This window comes from Kogia breviceps, chromosome 7 (genome assembly GCF_026419965.1).
Source record: "Kogia breviceps isolate mKogBre1 chromosome 7, mKogBre1 haplotype 1, whole genome shotgun sequence".
Taxonomy (NCBI): Eukaryota; Metazoa; Chordata; class Mammalia; order Artiodactyla; family Physeteridae; genus Kogia; species Kogia breviceps.
In genome coordinates, this window is record NC_081316.1 from 19,739,578 (window position 1) to 19,762,897 (window position 23,320).

The 23,320-nt window shown below is 55.1% G+C and overlaps 1 protein-coding gene and 1 long non-coding RNA gene across 3 annotated transcripts in view; one reads left to right on the top strand and one right to left on the bottom strand.

Moving 5' to 3' along the window:
* The window catches only part of SHANK2 (SH3 and multiple ankyrin repeat domains 2), a 469,020-nt gene that overhangs the window by 145,035 nt on the left and 300,665 nt on the right, over nucleotides 1-23,320 (bottom strand). For both annotated transcript variants that reach the window (XM_067037810.1, XM_067037811.1), the window contains 2 exons: nucleotides 15,966-16,048; nucleotides 14,164-14,288 (listed from right to left, as the gene is read on the bottom strand). In XM_067037810.1, the coding sequence (XP_066893911.1) occupies nucleotides 14,164-14,288; nucleotides 15,966-16,048 (208 nt within the window). The remainder of the gene's footprint in view (nucleotides 1-14,163; nucleotides 14,289-15,965; nucleotides 16,049-23,320) is intronic.
* On the top strand, nucleotides 15,924-20,249 carry LOC136794480 (uncharacterized). The gene is made up of 3 exons (XR_010841314.1): nucleotides 15,924-16,351; nucleotides 16,868-17,049; nucleotides 17,324-20,249. It is a non-coding gene; the product is annotated as an uncharacterized lncRNA (long non-coding RNA).

Here is a 23,320-nt window from a genome sequence, read left to right on the forward strand (position 1 = left end):
GAGCCTCAACTTCCTCATCTACAAAATGGGACCATCCACAGACCTGAGCTCCTGGTGCCGGGAGGAGTGTGAGATGAGAGACACTGGCATGTCCTACACACAGCTGACCACCAGCAGCAGATGCATGTTCTGACTGAGTGGCCATGAACCCTGTTATCTGGGTGAATATCCATCACTTCAAGCTGAAACCGGCCCTTCCTGCTCTTGGGGACCTGTCGTCCCCACTGCCCCCTTGGACGCTGTAACCCACGTCTCCCTTCATCTAAGGTGTCCCTTTTCTGGCTCTCCTATTCCTCCCACCTCTGGCCGTCTCGGCAGGTGACCCACCCATGACCTCCAAGATGATTGGCCCCCCAGAAAACCAGGGGTATGCCCGTCCTCACAACCTGTCCCCATGGTCTCTGCCACCCTTGCTATGGTCCCTCTGGTCCCTGGTCCTCCTTGGTTCTACCATCTCCAGTCTCAGCCTCTGTACATCCAGGGGCAACAGGTTTACATGCCTTCTATATGAAAACTACCCGCCTGGAGAAGATGCAGCCCTTTGAGGCACGTCCTGCCTCCCCTGACCAGCTTGGGTGCCAAGACAGCCCTGGGAGATGTCCCTACACCCCACCGTCCCCCAGGCCCCCATCTCTCAAGGCCCTGCCCCTCGGTCAGTTGTGTTCTGGATGCTGGGCAAGACGCTCTGTGTGGATGTCCCGCCCCAAGCTCTCCTGGGAAGTCGGTTCTGCTACCATCCCCCACCCCAGGAAGCCTTCCCCGCCCCCCCGGCCCACCACGGTCCCTCCCTGGCCAGCCCCTTTACTCGAGTGAGTAGCTCCTTATTCCAGGCCGTGTGGTAGAGATGTTCACAATGTGGGCTCTGGAGCAGCCGCCTGCCTGGGCCACAGCCCGTCCCTGCCACTCTCTCGCTGTGTGTCTGTAGGCAAGTGAGTCTTACTCTCTGCGCTCCAGCCTCCTTGCGCAGAAACGGTGGCTGATAGGAGTATCCAAACTCAGCTGAGCACGGAGTGGGGTCAGCACCTGAGATCCCGGAAGTGAAGCCTGGCGCACAGGAAGTGCTCAAGAAACTCAAGCATCTCCCTTTGTCGCTGCCGTCACTGCTGTTTATGTTGTCTGCCGTCGGCATATGCCGTCCAGCAGTGACGCTGCCGGTGGGCTGGAGTTCTGGCGCCACGGGCTGGGCTGGCTCCCCTCCCTTCTGCTCCTAGGCTTCTGCCACCAGGCCCAGCGTCAAGATGGTTATTTACTAAGTGCTCACTGGACACCTGTTGATTCAACCCAAGGCTGGGTCAGCAGTTTAGATAGATAAACAAAGAGTTACCCGATGACCCAGCAGGCCCGCTCCTAGGTACATACCCCCCAAAAGCTGAACACAGGGACTCAGACAAATACTTGTACACTTTTGTTCACAGCAGTATTATTCACAAATAGCCAAAAGGTAAAAACAAACCAAACACCCATCAACCGATGAGTGGATAAACAAAGTGTGGTTCAACCATCAATGGGACATCACTTGGCCATAGAAGGAAGAGCAGGGACGTGGCTACGGCGCACGGATGGACCCTGGAAACATCCTATGCGGAAAGGCCACGTGCTGTAGGAGTCCACGTATGTGAAAAGTCCAGAGCCGCCAAGTCAAACAGAGACGGAAAGCATATGAGCGGTAGCCTGAGGCTGAGGGAAGAGGGCAAACGGGGAGTGTCTGCCAAGTGGCTGTGGGGTTGTCTTTTTGGGGTGATGAAAATCTTCTGGAACTAGACAGAGGTGATGGTTGCACAACACCGGGAATGTACTAAATGCTACTCGACTGCATGTTTAAAAATGATTACAATAATAACTTTTAAAGGTATGTGTATTTCACCACAATAAAAAAAAGATATACACAAGGGAAAAAAGTACATGTGTATACACGTGTGACAAAATGTATCTCTAACAGACCCATATAAAGAAATAAAAACCCAAGATAAACCTCACTATAGTAACCCTGTCTCCCGGTGGCATTACCCGACCTTTTCCTTGGGTGACGGTGTGAACGTCTGAGAGGCGGGAGTGTTACGTGGTCAGAGCACATGGCACCGGGCCCAGACCTCCTTGGAAACCCGGCTCGTAGAGGTTGTAGGAGCTCTGTGACTCCGAGCCTGCTAATTTGGCCGTACTGTGCCCAGCTTCCTCATTTGAGAAACGGGGACCGTGTGAGAACCCACCTCACAGGCTTCTGATGATGCCTAAACGAATCAGTACACACGGAATGCTTAGGGATGTGCGTTAGCGTTGGTAGCCGACGCCGGAGACACGGTAGGAATGGGCGGGGGTGGGGGGTGGGGGGTGGGAAGTTCAGTCCGGCATCCTTGCTTGGGCGAAATCTAGAAACTCAAGTCATTGTACCAGGAGCCATGCCTTCGAGCACTGGCCTGGCTCCCAGCAGCCTGCAGCCACGGGTGGCCACAAAAGGCGGCTGGCTTCTGGTCAGCTCACGGGCAGAGCACTGCCCCTCTCCAGGGCCCGTGCTGGGCACTGCGGGCCCCGGGGCTCACACCTGACCTCACAGTGGTGGGTTCCATGGGGAGAGGTTCCCGGGCAGTGAGACCCTGCCTAGGGGGAGGGGGGGCCTGGCCTGGTCGGGAAGGCTCTGTATCCCTCCCACGGGCTAACAACAACAGCAATGACAATAGTAATGGTTCCTCTTGTGTATACTATGAGTCTTCTTCGCAGATGAGGAAACTGAGGCACAGAAGAGTTGTGTGACTTACCTAAGGCCACACAGCACACACAGGTAGAGGAGTTGGATTTGGACCCAGGGGGGCCGCCTCCTGGGACTGTGCTTTTAAGTCCTGCTCTAACCTGCTTCTCAAGGGCAGCAGCCTCTAATCTGGTCTCCCTGCCTCCACCCCCTTTCTTTACAAGGCCCCAGCTCGGTGATCCACAGGCCACGGACTTCCCTGCTAAAATGCCTGAGGTAGCTTTGCTTCCAGTGACTGCGTGAGGTCCCACGGCTCAGCTCGGCCTGCAAGGCCTTCCCTGGTCTGCAGGTCCCATTTCTTTGTCCATCCTGGGCCTCCTGATACTCCCCACGCATTCCTACGCGTTCCGGCCTCTGAGCCTTCATCCAGGCTGTGCCTTCCCCGTGCGGTGCCTTCCCTCATTTAACAGATACTGGCCGAGTGCCTGCCATGTGCTCGGCTCTGGATGGCTCCTTAGCTAGTGGAGCTTCCAGGCCAGGCAGGGTCAGTGACAGGCGCTGTGAGCAGGTGTCATGGGGAATGGTGGGGAGGCTTCCCGGAGGAGGGTCCACTGGGCAGAGATCTGAGGGTGAGCTGGAGTTACCCTGGTGGAGGAGGAGGTGGTGGTGGAAGAGGGGTAAGGGTGAGAGAAGGAGAGAAAGAGGGGGAGAGAGAGGGGGAGGCAGCAGTGTGGGCAAGTGCTGGGGGTGGGAGGAGGTATGACACACATTTGGGAGACCAGGGAGAGAGGGTCAAGGTCAAGGCTGATCTGCCGTCTCCTGCACCTGCCCAAATAACCCATCCCTCCCTTTGCACCCCAGCCAAGTTTACAGGCCTCCCTCTCCCCACACACTTTGCCCCTCAAGTCAGAGATGGCCTCTTTCATCTCCAGGACCCCTAGCCCTGCCCACAGAGGGCCGAGCCCAGAGGATGTGCATGGAAAACTTTGTCATACGAAACTGAAGGCCCCGGGGAGAGGGAAGTGGAAAACTGGCCGGTGGGTGGTCGGTCTCATGGCACAAAAGCAAGGAGACTGTTCCCAGGATTTTGCAGCATCGGACGGTAACTGTGGCCTTCCATGACCCCTTCCCCGCTCCTTCTTATTTCAACTCTATTTATTTTTGGCACGCATACACACACACACACCCTCATTCCCAAGACTGACAAACTCCATCAATTAAAAGATCCTACAGGGCATTTAGCACAAGGCCTTCCTTCGGTTCATTTGCCAACCTAACCACTGTATCATGAAACTCCCCGCAAAAGGGCACTGCAGACAGAGACAAATCAATGCTAACGAGAGCCTGCAGAGCTCACCGGGAGGTGGGTGAGTGGAAGGAAGGGAGGGAGAGAGGGCAGGTGGAAAAGACCCAGGAGGGCTCCTTACAGGCGAATCAAGAGGCCCTTCAGAGAAGACGGAACCAGAAGCTTCCTATGTGGGGATCTCAGCTCACCATGCCTTCTGCAAACCTCACCCTGTGCACACTGGGGCTGGATCTATAGCATCCTTCCTGGGTTGAGGAAGATCATTATAAGATTACATTTCAGTGACTCAGGATTTACCCAGGGTATCGGCCAGACCTAAGCTTGGGAGTCAGCCTAGATTCAGATCTCCCTGCGGGGTCCTGGCAGGCTACATAATCTCTCAGTTTCATCACCTGCAAAACGAGCATAAAACACCTACTTCCCAGGAATGTCCACCACTGGACATGTTTTGCGGCCTCTTTTTTATTTTTATTTTTTTTTGCGGTACGCGGGCCTCTCACTGCTGTGGCCTCTCCCGTTGCGGAGCACAGGCTCCGGACGCGCAGGCGCAGCGGCCATGGCTCACGGGCCCAGCCGCTCCGCGGCACGTGGGATCTTCCCGGACCTGGGCACGAACCCGTGTCCCCTGAATCGGCAGGCGGACTCTCAGCCACGGCTCCACCAGGGAAGCCCTGGGGCCTCTTTTATGTATCAGGCACTGTGCTGGGTACTGGACACACAGTAGAGACCAGGTCAGCAAACTGTGCAGCCCAGAGGGAGCAGGCATTCTCGGGAAGGAGACAAACGTAAGTCAACCACCCACCACACGAAAAGATTTGGATAGTTGAGAAAGCATACGGAGGAAGAATTAGTGTCGGGGGCAGAGACCAGAGGGAGCCTGGGAAGCCCTGCCTGAGAAGGTGATGTGTGAGTTGAGACTTCAGGCTGGCTTAGAGCACAGGACGGCACAGATGCGTAACGGCAGTGATCCTTTCACACCTCCTCCCAGAAGAGTTGTCTCCACCAAGCAAACAAGCACACACACTGAATCGTAAGCTGCTGTGTCCAGGAAGGCCAAGGGCACAGGACACAGAGATGGAAGGAGAAGGGAACGAGGGAGGGGAAGTGCTGAGCCCTTCCACCAGGCTCCTCCTGACGGCAGGCTCCGTCCTCTCGGCTCTCGGGTTCAGCACCCTGGAGAGGTCTGACCGCTGGATAGATTTCAGCACCACGGACAGGTCTAAACCCTGCAGAGACTCCATGCGCCACAGAGCTTCAGCACCTGGGACAGGGCCGGCCATGCCACCCTCCCTTCTGTTCCCTGCCACTGACCTGCCATACACAGTTGCACCTACTTAAACTGACATTCCAGGCCCTCCCCGGACCAGCCTCTCAGCTCTACGACATGTGACCACTCTCCAAACCCCCCTGAATGTTCCTGACGCCCTGAGCTTTCTCTGGACCCCTTCCTCTTTAGTTCTGCCTGTAGGAAACCCCACCGACTTATCAAAGCATCGAGCCAACACCACCTCTTTCATGAAGACCTTTTCCTGATTTAAACTGGGGCCTTCAGCATACCCTACTTTTTGCCCTCCTTTGCCCTCCTGTGAGTTCCTCGAGGAAGTGTGTCTGATTCATGCCTTCTCTCCCAAGAGCACACGCCAGCCCAGCACCTGGTGGGCACCCAGTGTGTGCTGCAGAAGTGAATGAATGAAGTTGCAAAAATGATTTATACAATTACCACCAATTGTTGAGAGCTCTCTCTGCCAGAAGCTGCATGCTTCACGCACATTTTTATCTAGTTTAAGAAACTGAGGCCAAGAGACGAAGGATTTGCCCAAGTTCACACAGCGAAGAAGTGACAGAGCCTGGATTCAAACCCAGATCACACTGCAGAGCCTGTGCCCTTGACCGTGGCTCCTTTCTGTTCCTATCCAACCCAGTGCCCTGCCATCTGCCAGTCCCACGGAGCCTTGAGCACAGCAGCCGCGGTCCCCTGAAGTGATTCTGAATCTTTTTTTAGCCTGAAATTGAAATCACTGATACTTCAAATTAGAACCCCAAAATGAACGAGCCAAGACTTCAGATCTGCAATAGCTAAGCCACCCGCATCCACCTTCTCAGCAGGATTCTGGCCTATTCCTCAGCCTGGACCACCTGTTCTCAGTCAGTATGGAGGACAGAGTGAACTATTCTCTAGGTACAGGAGGGGCTATGTCTACGTGCAGGAAAGGGGACCAGCCTCCCAGCCTTCCAGGGGCTTCCCAAGAGCAGTGTCCTCTTCAAAGCCTCAGAGAGCAAAGACCTAAGTGCAATGAGCCTCAGACAGCAAAGAATCCAATGCTAGGACCCTCAGAGAGCAAAGACCCCAGTGCTATGGCCTCGGACAGCAAAGACCCCAGTGGTAGGAGCCTTGGAGGACAAAGACTTTAACGGCAGCAGTTTGCCCTGGGCACTGACATAGTCTGAAGGCAAAAATAACAAAATCAGCCGAACTCCTCTGTGCTGACTTTTTTTTTTTTTTTTTTTTTTTTTTTTTTTTTTTTTTTGCTACTAAAGGAATGTTCTTCAACCGTCACTGAGAAGATAGCAGGAAGCTCAGACCTTAGCAAAGGCTCGGCAAGGTGATGGAGAGGCAGGTCAAGATGGCCACAGCCTCCCCTCCTACAGTAGCTCAGGTGCTGGCAGCCCAGGAGCAGTGGAGCTGGAGTGGGAAGCTAGCCAGGGGGCCCAGGTCTTTTCCAAAACCAGCACAGCAAGAAGCCACAGAGCTTCAGAACAGAAACACTCCACATTCGGAGGGACCCAGGACAGCCACTGGAAGCTACTTGTCTTGTAACATAAAACTGACAAAACTTGACCACCAAAGTATCAATATGATTCAAGGTCAAGAATTCACCAGTCGCCCTAGCTTTCTGCTAACCTCTGGCATTTGCTCTTTAACTTAGTTATTGAATTAAATGCCCATTTAAAATGACTTAAATAAGACATTAAGAATTTTGCAGGGGAGGGCAGTGGGTAGAGTTCCTAGACTGGCCACACAGGCCACCAGCAGGACATGTGACAAAGCCTCTCATGATATCCTGGAAGGCAAGACAGAGAAAGCGAGCGGTGTGGCGTGGCTGAAAAGGAATGCTGGCACTGGGGAGACGACAAAGGGCTCTGGCCTCGTCTCTGGGATTTGTTGCTAGAGGGTAAAATGAGAATCATGAACAGGAGTTCCAAGATTACCTAAAAGCCAGACTCGTGCCAAAAGAGGATTGAGCAAAGGCAGTGAGTGCCTGGGGAAAAGAGATTCGAGCCAAATCCGGAGGCATGCCTGCCAAGGATATTTGGGGCTTGGGGTGGGGCGGGGTAGGTGTCTACTTTAGCTGATGTCCCCTCCACAGAGAGGCACCACGAAGCTACAGCCAGTGCGCTCTTGGCTGGAAGCGCCCGACTGTATGTGCTTGGCCCACGGCGGGTGCGCTCTGTAACAGCCACGTGCTGGAGACGGCGGTGGTAACAGTCACCTGTCATTATTATAACATTATGACTTATTACTTTTTAACTGAAGTATACTTGATTTACAGTGTGTTAATTTCCGCTGTACCGTAAAGTGGTTTGGTTATTTGTATACATACATTCTTTCTCATGTTCTTTTCCACTATGGTTTATCACAGGACATTCAATATAGTTCCCTGTACTATACAGTAGGACCCTGTTCTTTACCTATTCCATATACACTAGTTTGCATCTGCTGACCCCAAACTCCCAGTCCTTCCTTCCCCCTCCCTGCCTCCCCCTTGGCAACCATGTTCTCTATGTGTGACTTATTATTATTATTATCGGTTCAGCTAATCATCATTGGTTTCGTCTTCTGAGTCAGGCGCCATTAATGATGATGAAGGAGAAGATGATCAATAACAAATACTGATGGGATATTATGCCCAGCACCGCTAGCCCTGCGTGATCTCCTAGCCAACGAGACAGGGGCTGACAGCGGCTCGCGTGCCTCGAGCTCGGGTGCCACATACAATGGACCCTCGAACGACACGTGTTGGAACCGTCTGGATCCACTTGCATTCATATTTTTTCAATAAATATAGAGTTGGCCCTCCGTATCTGCAGGTTCCACACCTGTGGATACTGCATCTTCGGATACAGAGGGCTGACTATGACACTGAGCATTTACGGATTTTGGCATCTGCGGTGGGTCCTGGAACCAATCGTCCGCGGACACCCCCAAGGGACTGTAGTTCCTCTCCGGTGACTTACTTCACACAACCACCCAATTTGCTGATGGGAATGCTGAGACCCAGGAAGCGCGTGCTGACTGTTGATGCACATAACCACTGATCAGGAATCACCTGGACTTGACTATTTGCCCTCCTCCGTGTAATACTTAATTCTCAAGCTGGGGAGGCTGACCAATTATCACCAGGTTGTAACAACTGTTCACACCTCCCGCTGGGTTGAAAGTAATGGTTTGGGCAAACGTGCAGAGCCAGGATCTGTGTCACATTGTCCAAGTCCCGGCTCCCAAGCAGCAGCCCGGCAAACGTTTTATAAGGTACTCAAACGGTCTCTTAAGGAACACACCAGGGCATCCCTCGGCGTCCTCACTTCAATGCAAACTGAGATTATAAAACAGTTCCAGGCCATCTTTAGTGCAAGTACTTAATACGAGGAAAAAGTAATTAGCAAACTCAAGCATCACTTTTCTAGGAGGAAGGATATTGCCGCCTGCTTTAATTGCAAGGGAAAACCTATTTAGGGAAATTAACACAAAACGAGATTGGCCACTTCAGGACTAAGAAAACAATCACAAAAACCATGGGAGTCTCCCGAACTGCATCAGGTTGGGGCGTGCTGGCCCCAGGAAAATAATTAACGTCCACAACAGTGCTGCTGACCTGAAAGCAAACAGTAACTCCTTGTGGCCACCGAGGCTGAGACATTGCTCGTCTGCATGAGACGGCTTCTTCTAAGGAATAATTTTCCATTTGTGAAATGAATCCCTGTCAAAAGTTAATATTGTCATTCTAGAAAATCTGAGAAACAGACAGAAGTCTCCAAAAGAGAAAATGATCACACAGGACCCCATCACCTAGGGGTTAATACTTTCTCTCCTTTTTTCCCTATGCTTATATTGGGTGGAGGTGGTATCATTTAGATGATATTGTGCAGATAACTTTAATTCTGCCCTCTTCACCTAATATGAGGTAACCGTCTCCTGTTGGTAGTAAGAACTTCTTGCAAGCATCATTTTTAATGCTTTCTTATAAATCCACAGCAGATGCATGGTGTCCCCTTAACCATGCCCCTCTACCTCCACCCTTTTCTTTTTGTTGCACTGTGATCTTTGCCTGTTTTTTTCCTTAATCTTAATATTTATTTATTTATTATTTACTTATGGCTGTGTTGGGTCTTCGTTGCCGCGCGCGGGCTTTCTCTAGTTGCGGCGAGCGGGGGCCACTCTTCATCGCGCTGCGCGGGCCTCTCACTATCGCGGCGTCTCTTGTTGCGGAGCACAGGCTCCAGACGTGCAGGCTCAGTAGCTGTGGCTCACGGGCCCAGTTGCTCCGCGGCACGTGGGATCTTCCCAGCCCGGGGCTCGAACCCGTGTCCCCTGCGTTGGCAGGCAGATCCTCAACCACTGCGCCACCAGGGAAGTCCCTGCCTGTTTTTTTGCTTTGTTTTTGTTTTTCAGATCATTCCCTGAGGATGGGTTCCTAGATGTAAAACTCCTGGTTCAGCTTTACGGTTCTTATTACATACTGCCACATCAATTTCTAAAAAGTTTATGGCAATTTATTCTTTCACATGGCAACCTAGGAGTGCTGTCACCAGGGACAAGCATAGTAATAAAAACAGTGTTTGCTAATTTGAAAATAAAAATTGGCCTCTCACTGTCTGTGTTTCTTCTTACTCTGCGCCCGTGTATACAACCGGCCCATCAAAACATCTCCTAGCATCTCTGAGCTGTGGTGTTATTGACTCAGACAACCTGGGTTGGAATCCCAGCTTCCCTGTTGCATGAGTGTGGGCAAGTGATTTAACCTCTCTGTGCCTCAGTCTCCTCATCTGTAAAATGGGGATAATACTGATGCTATTTTACAGGATTATTGTGAGATATTGCAGCGCATGGCAGATACACCCTCAGTGACTACAAATAAGGACACGGGCCTTTGGCTGGATTTGTTGTCAATGTTGTTTGCTCTTTTGATGTTTACGGTTTAGTGGTAGTATGAGCTATTTTTGAGATACAGGATAGTTTAGTTTACGAAAGTAATGCAGGAAACAAAACTCGAGTTTCCAAATGGGGAGGCTTGTGGGAGAAAGCCAGCGAGATCAGCGCGGTGCCTGCTGCTATTTTTTTGTTAGATGCTAAATTAAGATGTTCAAAGAGCCAGAACAATGAGGCCAGCCGGTCGTCACCTTTCCTGCCCAGTGGAACCCCCGGCGGCGTCCCTGAAGCTCCCTGGAAACGCTGCTGCTGCTGCTTCGTGGTTCTGATTCTGGGCCCAGGTCTCAGTGTCTTTGAAAGGTCTGCAGGTTACCCTGGTGTCCATCCGGCTTCCACTGGGCGAGGCCGACGGGCACTCCAGTTAGTTGAGTCCCTGCACGAATCAGAATGACATCCCCACCTCCAGTCTCCTTAATTACTCCGTGCACAACTGTCACCCGTGGCATCCACGTCCTCCCGACGACTCCTCCTGGTAAGCGGTCTCTCCTGCCCCACCTCCTGGGGGCGAGGAGCTTGAACCGAGATCATCTCAAAGAAATAGCAGACGGAGTATTCAACACCCTGTGCCTGAGGCTGACTGGTCCGTCGGCGACTGCAACTCTTGGGAAGTCTCACTGTTATTTAAACCAGTCTGAATTGGGTTTCCTTTTGGTCCTTAATCATTCTTGGCTGGTGGAGGCCCCAACCTTAAATCTGACCCCCACACAGGAAGAAAACTTGCCCAGACTCCCCGGCTAGCTTCTCCCTCTGGGGCTGTCACTGCCCCCCGCCCACCTCTCTGAGGATCACTCCCCGCCCCCTACCAGGTCCCCAAAGGGACACTCAGAGCCCACCACCCACCCTGCCCGCTTCCACTGCCCCTAACAGCTCTCTGGGGAAGCTTCCGTGTCATCAGCCATCCGGGGGACTCTGGCACATCAAGCCGATCTGAAAATGGTACACACACACGGTCTACGGAGCCACCTGGTCGAATGTCTCCATGCACGGAGCACCCACTTCCTCTTCTCCACCCCCGAGATGAGACTTCATGACAACCTGCGGGCCCAGCACGGCCCGTCTATTTCATCGTGACTCCCAACCGGAAGAGAGCCTTTTCCACAGAACTCCATCCAGACCTTTGGCTTTTTGGCAGGAGGGAGGGGCGTGGTCAACAAAGAAACAATACCAACAACAAAAGAACAGACTCCTCCCCAAGGACAAGGCAGAGAGATATACATTTTAGAGGACGAGCACCTAAGAAACGCACGCACAAGGGAAACCCTTCTTGACGGGGTCAATGCCGGCAAGATGACCGTGTGTGCGTTCTGACAAAGTCCAAGGAGGAAAGAATGAAATTCAGTAGTTGCTGAAGACTTTGAAGAGTGAACATTCACTTCAGAAGTTGCCTCTTGCTCCCAGAGTTCACACTGCAGCATGCGTTTTTAAAGTGAAAATAAAAACCAGACACGCTTTGAGTTCCTTTCCAATGGCAAAGAGAAAGGAAGGCTTGCGGGGGGACGTGGGGAGATGTGGACACTTTGCCCGCCCTCGGGGAAGCTTCCAAACAGGACCCTGCACTTGACCAAGAGCCCAGAAACCCCAGCCTCCAGGATGGCTTCCGGTCAAAACAAAGATCCACCTGAGACATGTGAGTCTGTCTAAAACAATCCCTCCAAGGTTGAAGCTTTTAACTGAAAACATAGAAAAATTTTCCGTTGGAAAAAACATGCACCTGTAAGGCTATAAATTATTTTACTATTCCAGTGGCGGAATCTGGGAGCTAGAAAAACAACTCAACGGAGACAGTCTTTTACACCCAAGCTCCTAAAGGAGAATTTCTGAGCCCCATGAGGCAGCCTTGGAATGAAGTGGGAGGAGAGAGGTTCCCAGGCACCCCCCACCACAGCCCACTGTGTCCCCCAATAGAGTAGGACCCGTGGTGAGCAGCCTTGTAGGGCCTGGGGCTGTTTGGGGCCCACGTCTCCTTCAGGTCATCTGAGACATAATAAAACAAACATAACTTTAAGGCAGCTCAGGGCCAGTCATTCCTGGAATCCTGGAATTCAGAGGCTACCCAGAATATAAAAGCTGTTCCAAAATGGCAAATATGTTTGCGTAGCAGAGGTTAAAAGCAATGTCCAAGGAGGTGCTTCGAAAACAGAAGGGCAGAAACTCTTAATGCTCCTAATTTCCATGGAGCCTCCCCATCCATCCGACCAGGTGGCATGCCTTCTCTACCTGGCCCAGGTGTGCGTTGTGAACACGTCCGCCAACCGAGCGCAGCTCTGCTTCCTGGGAGAGGGGTGGGCCCAGCAAACGCTCTGAGGCCGTCCCACGCTGCTTCTTTTATTGACTAGTTTATCAAGGAAACAATCTGATGAGCCTAACAACCAGGGATGTATGGCAACCTTCTGGAGTCTCTCTGTCTGTCTCTGTCTCTGTCTCTGTCTCTCTCTCACACACACACGCACACACGCACACGCGGGAAGGGGGCTTACATCACAACTGCAACCTACAGAGATGATTCAACCCAGTCTCTCTGCATTTTCATGAGGTTACAAATCGAGTTAACTCATGAAACCACAGTGGGTTTCAGTCTCCACCATGCTGGATACGCATCCCACAGTTTCAGTGGACAAGAATCCAAAGGAGTGCAATTCTTCATCTGAGCCAGGCTCTGATTGGTCAGTAGTAAGTAATTCAAACAGATCTTTCAGCACATAAAGTGAGACCAATGCACGATGCCTGGTATAAGGTAAAGCACCTTCTCTGTTTTACCTGGCTCTCTCTCCTCCAATAGTATCTTCCCTTGCGGATTTCCATCACTCTAACAGTCTTCAGAAACACCAAGGAGATCACGAACAGAATTGCAGCTCAGAAAGCACCCTCGGAAGGTTAGCCACCAGGGAGAGAAACGGCTTCAAGTGGCCGTCTCATCATGGCCTGGATCTCCTCCTTTCCAGAACGAACAAGCGTCCGGCCGGCCCCACGGCGGAGGCACCGAGTGCCCGGCTGGACACCGTGCACCCATTCTTTCCACCTACAGGTGGATTTCCAGCGCAGAGGAGACAGGGCTGAGGGTTAGCCCCAAGGAACGCTCTCGCAAGAAACAGGAACTCCCAACGGGGGCCATCCGAGCTCTACCAAGCCTCTTAAAAACAATGTTTTTCAAGGTACAACATAATCTTTTCTTCTTGATATTTCCAAAGAGTAACACGTTCCTTTGAAAGTAACACCTAAACCCGCAAAAGGCAGGGAGCTCAAGTGTGCCGGCAGCTTTTGGCACCTCAGACACCCCGACGTGGCGACTCCAGGTGAGGCTTGAAGCAGCCGGGCACTCACGTCTAGTGAGATTTGCTAAATGAAGAGGACTCTCCCTCCTTTCACCTACCAGCAAAAGCCAGTTTTCCCCAGCGTCTGAGTTTAAAAGTTTCCTTTTTGTACCATCAACTCCAGCCACCCACCTTTTGCCCAGGCTCCTGGGTGTTGGGAGGCCATCATCCATCCAACAGGTCAGTTACTTCGACTTAAAGATCAACAGACTCTCAGCCACCAACGCCACCGACCTCATGTGAGCAACAGCCATAGTACAGCCGTTTCCGGCCTGCCCTCGTGACACGAGAATGGGCCGTGGCTCCTCTTGGGTCTATTCATACAGTCACAACCACAGATCCACGCGTGCCCCCGACATCACGGCAACCATCTTTCTCTTCGCTCTACCTCCTACTTCCAGACCAACGGCCAAGTTACATACATCTCAAGCCTCCAAAGAGATAAAGCCAAAGTCTCAAAGACAGTCCCAACGCACAGTCCTCAGAAAATGGCATCCACCGTGGGTGGAAATAGCCAAGCAACCCCGGTCCACGGCAGCCTCCACGCGTGCCCCCAGATCTGGCCCAACGGCCAAGCTGCCAAGACCACAGAGCCCAACCCCACGAGAGTCGGCACTCTCCCCAAGCAGAAAGAGATGAACACCGCTGTCCCTACCTCAATCAAGAAGTCCCCAGTCCTCAGTCCGGCTTGCCATGCCACCCCGCCTTCATCCACGGACTCCAGGTACTGCAGGGCTGGGAACGCCGGCGTTGGCGTGAACTCTTCGATGGGCGTATCCGCTGGGAAGACAAGGTATATACCTCGTTATGAGCCTGGGAGACGTTTCCAAGTTGGTAGCCCAGGCCTCCCACGGGACCCTGGGAGAGAGCAGGCCCTTGTGTCTCCGTGGGAAGTGGGTGGCCCAGGCCAGCTCTCCCCTGGGAAGGGGCTGACACTCCCAGTCACGGGTCACCCCCAACTCAAGCGACGGAGCCACAACTGCATTTTGGTGCCTCCAACAGCTCTCTTGGCCTCTGCGCTGAAAACACAGGATAACGTGCTCCCCTGTCCATGTCTGTATGTACACGCCTGTCATTTTCTTTAAAAGCATCAGTGACTAAACATTTTCAGTTCTATAAATGGAAAAGCTCCCCCCATAACCACATGGAGCTACAGAAACACCACACTGAACCGCTTGCCAAATTTACATCTACGTAGACTCGCAACCAAGGGGATTCAACTTGGAGCGTGGACGGAACAGAACGCTGACCCAGTGGGTGGCTGCAGATTTGGAATCCGCTTATGAATTCTCTCTGCTGGGAGCCCGGCTCTCTGTGGCCACTCTGCGGCCAGCGTCCACGGGAGGGCTGGGCCCCCGCTCCTCAGCAGGGCCGGCGTTTGGCTTCTGGGCCCCAGAGCTGCAGAGGGAAACTCTAGGGGAAGAGGTGGACTTTCCTGGGTGGTCATGTGAGGCCGGGGGTGGCGGGTGGGAAGAGGAAGACGGCCTTGGTCGGGGGAGGGGAGACATCACACAGACAGTCATGGACACACACGGGGACAGATGTGTCTCTTCTCCCTCCCTCTGGACGAGCTGCTGTCGGGGCAGCCCGAGCCTTGAGCAGGGAGGGCTGCCACCGGGGAAGGAGGCCTGCCGGGCCAGCACAGGTGCGGGACCCCCAGCGTGGCACGGAGGCCCCGAGACCAAACTTGCACATGCTTTCCCCACACCCGCGGGGCACAGATGTCTCCTCTCACGGGGAGGTGATGCCATTTTGTTCTATGCCGGAAGGGAAGACCCCAAGTTCAGGGCTGGCGGTGGGCGCACTGCCGTGGAACATGTTCCTGGAGCCCTCACTGCAGGCCACGTGACATGTATGCTGCCGGCTGGGCCAGGGCGGAGGGGACCATCTTGCAAAGTCACCTTAGAGGCGGGCACCCGGACGCCTGCCGCACTCGGAGCTGGAGCCCACTCCCAGAACGGGGCAGTTCTGAGGTGCCCGAAACTCGGGACCCGGTAATTCTGGGCGTCTGAGACCAGGAGCTCCGAAGCCAGCCACAATCAGGCTGAACTATCAACACCATGAAACATTAGATGAAACCCGTGAATTTAAAAAAATTTTTTAAAAAGTGGGGGGAGGGAGGGAGGGAGGGACGGGGTGGGGGGGGAGAGGGAGAGAGGGAGAGAGGGGGAGAGAGAGAGAGAGAGAGAGAGACAGAGAGCGCACAATATTGTGTACAGAAAATTAAAAATATTCCTAAAGGAAGCCCCGATGTTTTAGCAGGCAAAATGTTAAAGAACATGGTTGTCTAGCAACCGAGTACCCCCTGGAAAAGGGCTTCTTTTTGAGCTGGGGAACATTTTTTCTACAGGCGTGCACACACACACACGCGCGCACACACACACACGCGCACACACACACACACACACACACACACACACATGTGGATGTATCCAGGCTGGGAGCCGCTGCTCTTACCTTTCGCCCCGCGGAGCACAAATCCGAAGCCCTCATTGTCTTTCTTCTGAAGGACCACCGTCTTCTCCTCGATGATGCAGTCACTGTAGAGAGAATTCCGAGGGTAGCGCCCATTACTGTAGCCCGTCACCATCACCGTGGCCGATGCTCCACCGGGGACGTTCATCATCATAGCCAATTAATCACCCCAGCTCGCGGGCTCCAGGCAGCATGGAGGCAACCAAGCCGGGCGCAGGAGGAGCGAAGGCAGCTGGGGGGCAGGCTAACGGGATAGGCGGGCTCGGAGGGGGGGGCCGGGCAGAGGCAGAGCGGGAGCGAGCAGGAGGCAGGAGTCATACATGGTGATGGCAGCGCGGGCTGGCTCTGGGCACCGGAAAGCAGAGAAAGTAAGTGGCCCGCGGGCACGGAGGAGGCCGCGCGTTACGGAGCGCGGGCCGGAGGCAGCGTCCAGGGCCGCGCAAGGAAATCAGCCGGAGCAGACTGGAGGCAGCAGGATTTTTTTTTTTTTTTCTTCTTCTCGAAGCGCTTTAAAAAAGCATCACATTCGTCGTGCTCCCTGCAGCCGCAGGCGCCCGGAGACGCGGCGACCCCTCCCTCCGCTCCGGGGGAACGCGGCGGGCCCCCCTCGGTCTTCCGCGGAGCCCGCAATGCCACCGGCGGCGGCGGCGGCGGCTGGGCGTCATCCCGCACGGAGAAACCGCAGGCTGGCGGAGGGGGCGGCCGGCGGGCGGGGGCAGGTCACTCCAGTGACACGGAAGCCGCTGACAACCCGGCCTCCTCTGGAGGGTGGCGTGCCTCGGGGATGGGGAGGAAGGGGGCTGCAGGCTCCCCTTCGGAGAGACCGTTTAAAGCCACACCAGCTGCCTCTTGGCACAGAATTGTTTTGTTTTGTTTCTTTAAAGGAAAGAAACCCCAAAGCTCCAACTTTGCTTCGGTGGCCAAAGCCTCCCACCATCCGGAGTATGGGAGCGTCGCCACGTGATCCACCGCCCGCGGCACCGGGTGCAGGACCGAGGTGGACTTCCCGGCACCCCGCCCACCTTCCGGGGGCTGCAACCCTCTAGGATTCCCTGCTGCCCCGGAAGTAAGTCGGAGGGGGCGGGGAGGGCCGCTGCCGGGGAGGGGGAGGAGGAGGGGCAGGAGGCAGCCGGGAGAGGCTTTCTCCAGGGTCCTAAGGGGCTGGCTTGGGAGGGCAGGGGGAGGAGAAAGGGCCCCGGCGGGCGGGCCCCCAAGAATTCCGCAGGCCTCGGTCCTGGAGGCGGAGGCCTGGGGGATGCAGAGGGCGAACGGTGGGACGGGCTCGAAGTCCCAGACGACTGAAGGTCAGCTTCGCCCAGCACTGGATTCGCCACCTGCAGGAAGCACGTGGCCCCCGCCTGCTGCCAACTGGGAACAGCACCGCAACCCAGGTAGGGTGGCCCGGGAGGAGGAGGCTTGGACAGCGCGATGGGCAGCAGCTGAGAGCATCGCACAGCGCGGGCGGACGAGCCGGGGCAGCTTCCGAGAGGTGGGGGACGCAGCCGGAGGGCACACAGGTGTCCTGACCCACTGCCGAGCCCTCCACCCCCGCATGAGGTGCCGCACAAAGGAACTCGTGGGCGTGACCCTGCCTTCCTGGAAAGCATGGAGGGACGCACACCGTGATAACAGGCAGACCACACAATCCAGGATGAGCGCTCCGGGGTGTTCTCAGAACCTGGGCCGGGGTTCAGTCCCTGGGCACTCACTGAGCCTGCCAAGTACAGGGAGCCCCAGGGAGCCATTGCTTTAACTGCCGCCATCGGGAACCACCTGGGGGGGAGCCAGGACCCGGGAACCACAGGAGCGGAAGGGGAGGGGCTGGGTGGGTGGGGCTCCGGGGTGAGTGGCCCCTCCACCAGGCCTGCCCACCTTTCCATCCCATGCCTTCTCCGACCAGAATACGGACACAACTGTCTCTCCACCGCCCCTTCTCCCTGCCTCTGAACTCTGCAAGCCTGAGGGCGCCCTGGCTGGGCAGGTGCCAACCCTGTGCCTGTTCCTCCTGCTTCTCCAGCCAGAGGCCTCCAAGGGCCAGGCTGCTGAAGCCACGCCTTTTGGTCCTGCATGTCTGCCTGCAGGAGTGGCCCCTTGAAACTCTGGAAACATGATGCCTGCCCCCCGGGGGACACATGTGCCCCCCCCCCCACGCCTGCCTCTGCCCAGCTCCAAGGTGACCCTGTCCCGCTCTCCGCTCTCGTGGCCTCACCGTGGGCCGGCTCCGCCCGCCTGGCAGGCAACCCCGACACCTTCAGCTGGACCCTCCAGCTGTCCCCCAGGCCGGGGAACTTGATAGGGGCAGTGGGGCTGGCCGGCCACCGGTTGACTGCCTCCCTACTGACCATGGTGGGTGAGGGAAGGCATTAGCGTCACGCAGAGCTCAGCTCAGATCCCGGCTTTGCTCTGGCCCCAAGGTCACTCTGACCTTCAGAGCCTCAGGGTCCCGCTCTGCAGGATGGGACTAATTGCAGGCGCGCCTTGAGGACCTCAGGAGGAGCTAGCAAAGCAATCCATGTGAGCCCAGGTACGCAGCACGTGTTAAGAACAGCAGCCGTCCCGAGCGGGGTCATCGTTTGCATGTGCCACACCCCTCCTCCTCCTCCTGTAAGGCTCCCTCCCAGGCTAATGGCAGAGCCCCTCTCCCGAGTCCCCTCTTAAACCTCTCAGCGGTTCCCGACTTGTTGAAGAACTTCCTGACTTGCTCATGGCTGCCTGTCCCGCCCCTGTGCTGTGTGGCTGCGTCACGCTGGTCACCGAGAAAACGCCTGACTCCTTAGTCTCTGATGTGAAGAGAGGCAGCTTGAACTCCTCTCTCCTGCATTAGTTCAGTATCTAAACAGCCCCCGGTCTCCTGCCCATCATGACCCTATCCCACCTTCATTCACAGACACGGACCTGGGTTTGAATCCCGACCTGGGCCTTCACCAGCTTAGCTCCTCAGAGCCTCAGTTTCCCTATCTGCAATGTGGGAGCGGTATTTCCTGCCTTGCAGGGACTCTGGGCGCAAGTGAGGGCGGTTCCCCCTGCCCTCACAACAGGGGAAGGCGCCCTCGTCAGCATCCCCACGTGCCACACCCCCCCCAGGAGACACGGGGCCACGTGAAATGCAGCAAAATGGGCATGAACGCAGGTGTGCAAAACAGGGGTGGCAGCGGCGGTGGCCGAAGGAAGACCGCAGGGTTTCGAGCGAAGAGGTCTCCGGGACGGTCCCCAGAGGGCAGGGCAGCGCAGCGTTGTGGAGGGCCTAGTGCACGCAGCGGGCTCCGCCCAGGACGGGAAAGGCAGTTCCGGGCTGTTAGAAACCTACAATCTGGGTAGCAGTCCTTGAGAAGCGATGGGAAATTCCAACACGAGAGTCATTCCCTTCAAACAGGAGCAAACGTCCAGTTTTGTCCGAATGGCCCGACCACCGCACGGAATCAGAATGGGAAACCCCACAGTCCAGACCTCAGGGCGGGTCCTTCCCCGGGGGAGAATCTCCCAAGGGGCCCTTTTGGCTGCTTTATGAACCTGAAAACCGTCTCAGGATGGCAGCCGCGGCATCCGGAAGACGTGGCTTCTGTGTGCTCCGCCGGAGATGCACCGAAGCCCCGAGAACCAGAGGCCCAGAGGCCGCCTGAACCTCCGCCCCAGGCCAACCCCGGCCCCGCCCGAGCAGACCTGCCCTCCGGATGCAGCCCCAACGCGCACGACAGATCTGACTTCACTGGGGCGGGGCCTCGGCACCTGCACGGTCCCCAGGCTGCTTCCCCTGCTGTGCACGCAGAAGTCACCACCACCTGGTCCCTGGGGACGGGGCCTAGGGACGCAAACAGCCCAACCCCTAAGCGATCACACCCACCCTGCTTTGCATCTTCCCCCCCGCCTTGGACCCCAGTCGCAGCCCAGCCTCACCGCCCAGTCTCCTCCATCTACTCAGTTTCACTGCCCGAAATGCCCTCCACTTGGCCTTATAATTTACCCACGTCCTCGTAGTACCTCACTGCCTTCCGTTCCGCGTTCCTTTTGCCGGCCGTGTCCACCCAAGCCCTCCTGACAAGGGGCCATCACATAATCTCTCCACGGGGGTTCCCTCCAGCCTTTGCCCCAGCCTCTGATGGGGCCCTTCTCACCTTCAAAGCCATCACCTGTGGGCTCCTTGGGAGCAAACATCATGCCCCTTTCTCTCTGAATCTCCCTACATGGCATAACATCTACTCTTGGTAAGATTCTAACTGTGTGTGTGTTAATGAGAAAAAAATGTAATCCAGTTGTGCTCTCTTCAAATGTGTTTTCTGAACAGGGCAGGAGAGCACCTTACCGTACCCCAAATGTACCTCTCCTTTGGCAGTTTCCTCTAACAGGAGCTGTAGAAGGTAAAGGGGGTGGGCATTCAGCCCAGCCAAGTGCAGTTGCTCAGGTTGTGCACAGTACAACTATGGAGAATACCATTATATCATGGCCATCATAGACCCATAAGTTTATTGCAGTGATTTTGGCTCAGCTGGAAGTAAAGGGCCTCGAAGAAGGGGCAGGCACCTTTATCGAGTTCATGCAAAGACGGAGTACAGGCTTTTGGCTGCCTTGGGGAATGCAAGAGATGTCCACAGATGCCCGTCTACCTGGGGGCTGGGCTGCCATGGAATCAGGAGGTATCCATATAGAACCACATCAACACTGGGAGACACAACCCCGTGTTGTAAGTCTCCTGGGAGCCACACGGTAGAGACCGTGCGAGGTTTCCATCTTTTCACTCCCTAATAGCCCCATGCACCCAGCAGCAAAGAGTGTGCTGAATACACATGGAGCAAGGCAGGAGTGTGGTGGGAAGTCGGTGGGCCGCCAGAGAGGGCCTCAGAGTCCCTGCCCCACCGGCAGGCCTGAAGACACTCCTGGTGCTTGCCTGGCAAGACCGCAGGTGGCCAGGCCTCAAGTGGCCTTAACTGTGGCCCCACGATGGGCCTACAGAGAAGGCTGCACTTTGGGTCCGGAAGGTAGCAGGTGCCAGAGATAACAGTTGGCATTTAGGATCTGTCAGTCACTGAACAAGCTCCCTTGGCAGTGGTGTCTGATCCTGGAGGAGCTGTAAACCTGAAGCCACAGGAAGCCGGGCCTGGGCAGTTGAGATATATGAGCAGGTGGGGCCCTGGGGTGGCTCTGTCTGCCCTGTCTCACGTGGGAAGGCCCATTGCAGGCATTTTAATTTTGAACACAAGGACTGTTGGGGTAGACCAGATGGCCTCAGCCGGGCTCTCAGGATCCTGGCTGGGATGTGACCCTGACAGGTCAAACAGCTCCATTTCTTCCCTGCTCCACTGGGATTGGGTTTTGGCCTAGAACTAAAGTTTAGAAGCAACTGGGGCCAATGGTTAAGCTACCACGTAAATTCATAAATTAACGCAGCCCTTCCTTATTGAATACCTTACTTCACCTGCAAGTGTCAGGTGATGGAATGGATATTCGGCACTTTTGGAGGGAACAAACCAGACCCAGTCTGGCCCTTGTGGACATGTCAGGGGTAGTGGGATGAACGTGGATCCCCAAATTATGTTCAAGTCCAACCCCCCATATCTGTGAATGTGACCTTATTTGGAAATGAAGTCTTTGCAGATGTGATTCGTTAAGGCGCTCAAGAAGAGTTCGTCCTGGATTTAGTGAGGGCCCTACAACCAATGACTTGGTCCTTAGAAGAGAAAAGAGAGGGAGATTTGAGACAGAGGCTCAGGGGAGTGAAGGCCGTGCGTGTGAAGACAGGCAGAGACACGAGGGATGCAGCCACAAGCCGAGAAGCACCAAGCTTCTTCCAGAAGCTGGAAGAAGGAAGGAAAGATCCTACCCCGGAGCCTGTGGAGGGAGCACTGCCCTGCCGACACCTTGATCTCAGACTTCTGGCTCCAGAACTGGGGGAGGATACATTTCTGCTGTTTGCAGCCACTCACTCTGTGGTCATTTGCTACAGTAGCACCAGGAAACTCATACACCTGGCGGGTGGGAAGATAAATATGAATCCAGCCGTCACACAAATGTGTAGGATATAGTGCTGTGTGAACTAGAAGGGGGCTGGAGGGCTTCCTGTAGGAGGAGGACCAATGCACGAATAGGAGTGAATGGGTTGAGAGGCTGGAGAGGGAAAGAGGGAGAGGAGAACATTCCAGACAGAGGTGGAACCACAGGAATAAAGGTTCTGAGGCCCACCTGGGAGGCAGGAGGGGCCGATCACACCAGGCTGTGGGTGTGGGCCGCCTGCACACCAAAAGCAAGGCCCAGGGGTGGCAAGAGGCTGGAATGCGGCTTCAGGCAGGCCCAGGACAGCCCCATGCTTCCCCCTAGTATCACCCGGAAGGCCAAAACGATACAAAGCAGCTGATCTACTACTTTCCCCACTAGCCTTTTCCCGGCCAGGCCTGAATCCCGCTGGGATAGCCCAACGCTGACTTAAGCACGTGGCAGAAACTCTGTCCCACAGCCATGTTTCCTGCTCAACAATTCACGCAGAGAGGTCTGCTGTTGCTGCTGTAACAGCTCTTCCCAGGCACCAGAATGAGATGCTGGCCAGAGATGCTGCAGGTCACCAGGCCGGCCCGGCCCCGTGGCAGGAGAGGATGTCAGATGAGGCACAAGCGCGGGTGCAGGAGGGGCACACACGCCGGACGTGGTGCCTTTTGGTCAGAAGCACTGATCCCCTTCAGCTTTGCGGAAGGGGCCGTGGGGACCGCCAGGCGCAGGCAGCGGGGGTCTTTCGGCAACTGGGCCCTACAATCCAGCCCCCAGCTGCCTCAAAGCTCTGGGGACCCCACAAACATGTTTGCAGGCTGGAAAAGAAAATCCACTGGCTCCAGAATCCAAACAGCAAACAACATGGAAATTAGCCTGTGTTTAATTAAGTGTCTCTGAAATTGAACATGGGGTCAACTTCATTACCGGCTACATTTTGTATCCATCAGGCACCCTTGCATGTGAAAACTACCTGCGAGTCAGATTTTCTCACTTGGAGACACTTCGGTGGGTATGTGGCTCAAGGCAAAGAAATCACAGAAGCCACTGGGGGTCTTCCTGCACTGAGCTACTCACAGGCAAATGCGTCCAGAGGCAGAATTACCAAAATCATTTCAGAACTATTGTGTGTGTGGAAGAAGGTATGTTGAATGTGGGCTGTGGGCAAGATGGACACAGCTGATTAGCTCTGGGCTGGGGCAGCCGGAACTCGGGGTGCAGGGCCCCAGGGGGGGTCTTTCTAAAGCAGCGGAGGCCACGTGGGCAGCCTGGGGACACCTGGGGAAGATCCTGGAGGAGAGGCCTGCACGTGTATCACCTCTGAGAGCTCCTCCCAGAGCACTTCTGGCGGGGGGGACCTCGCC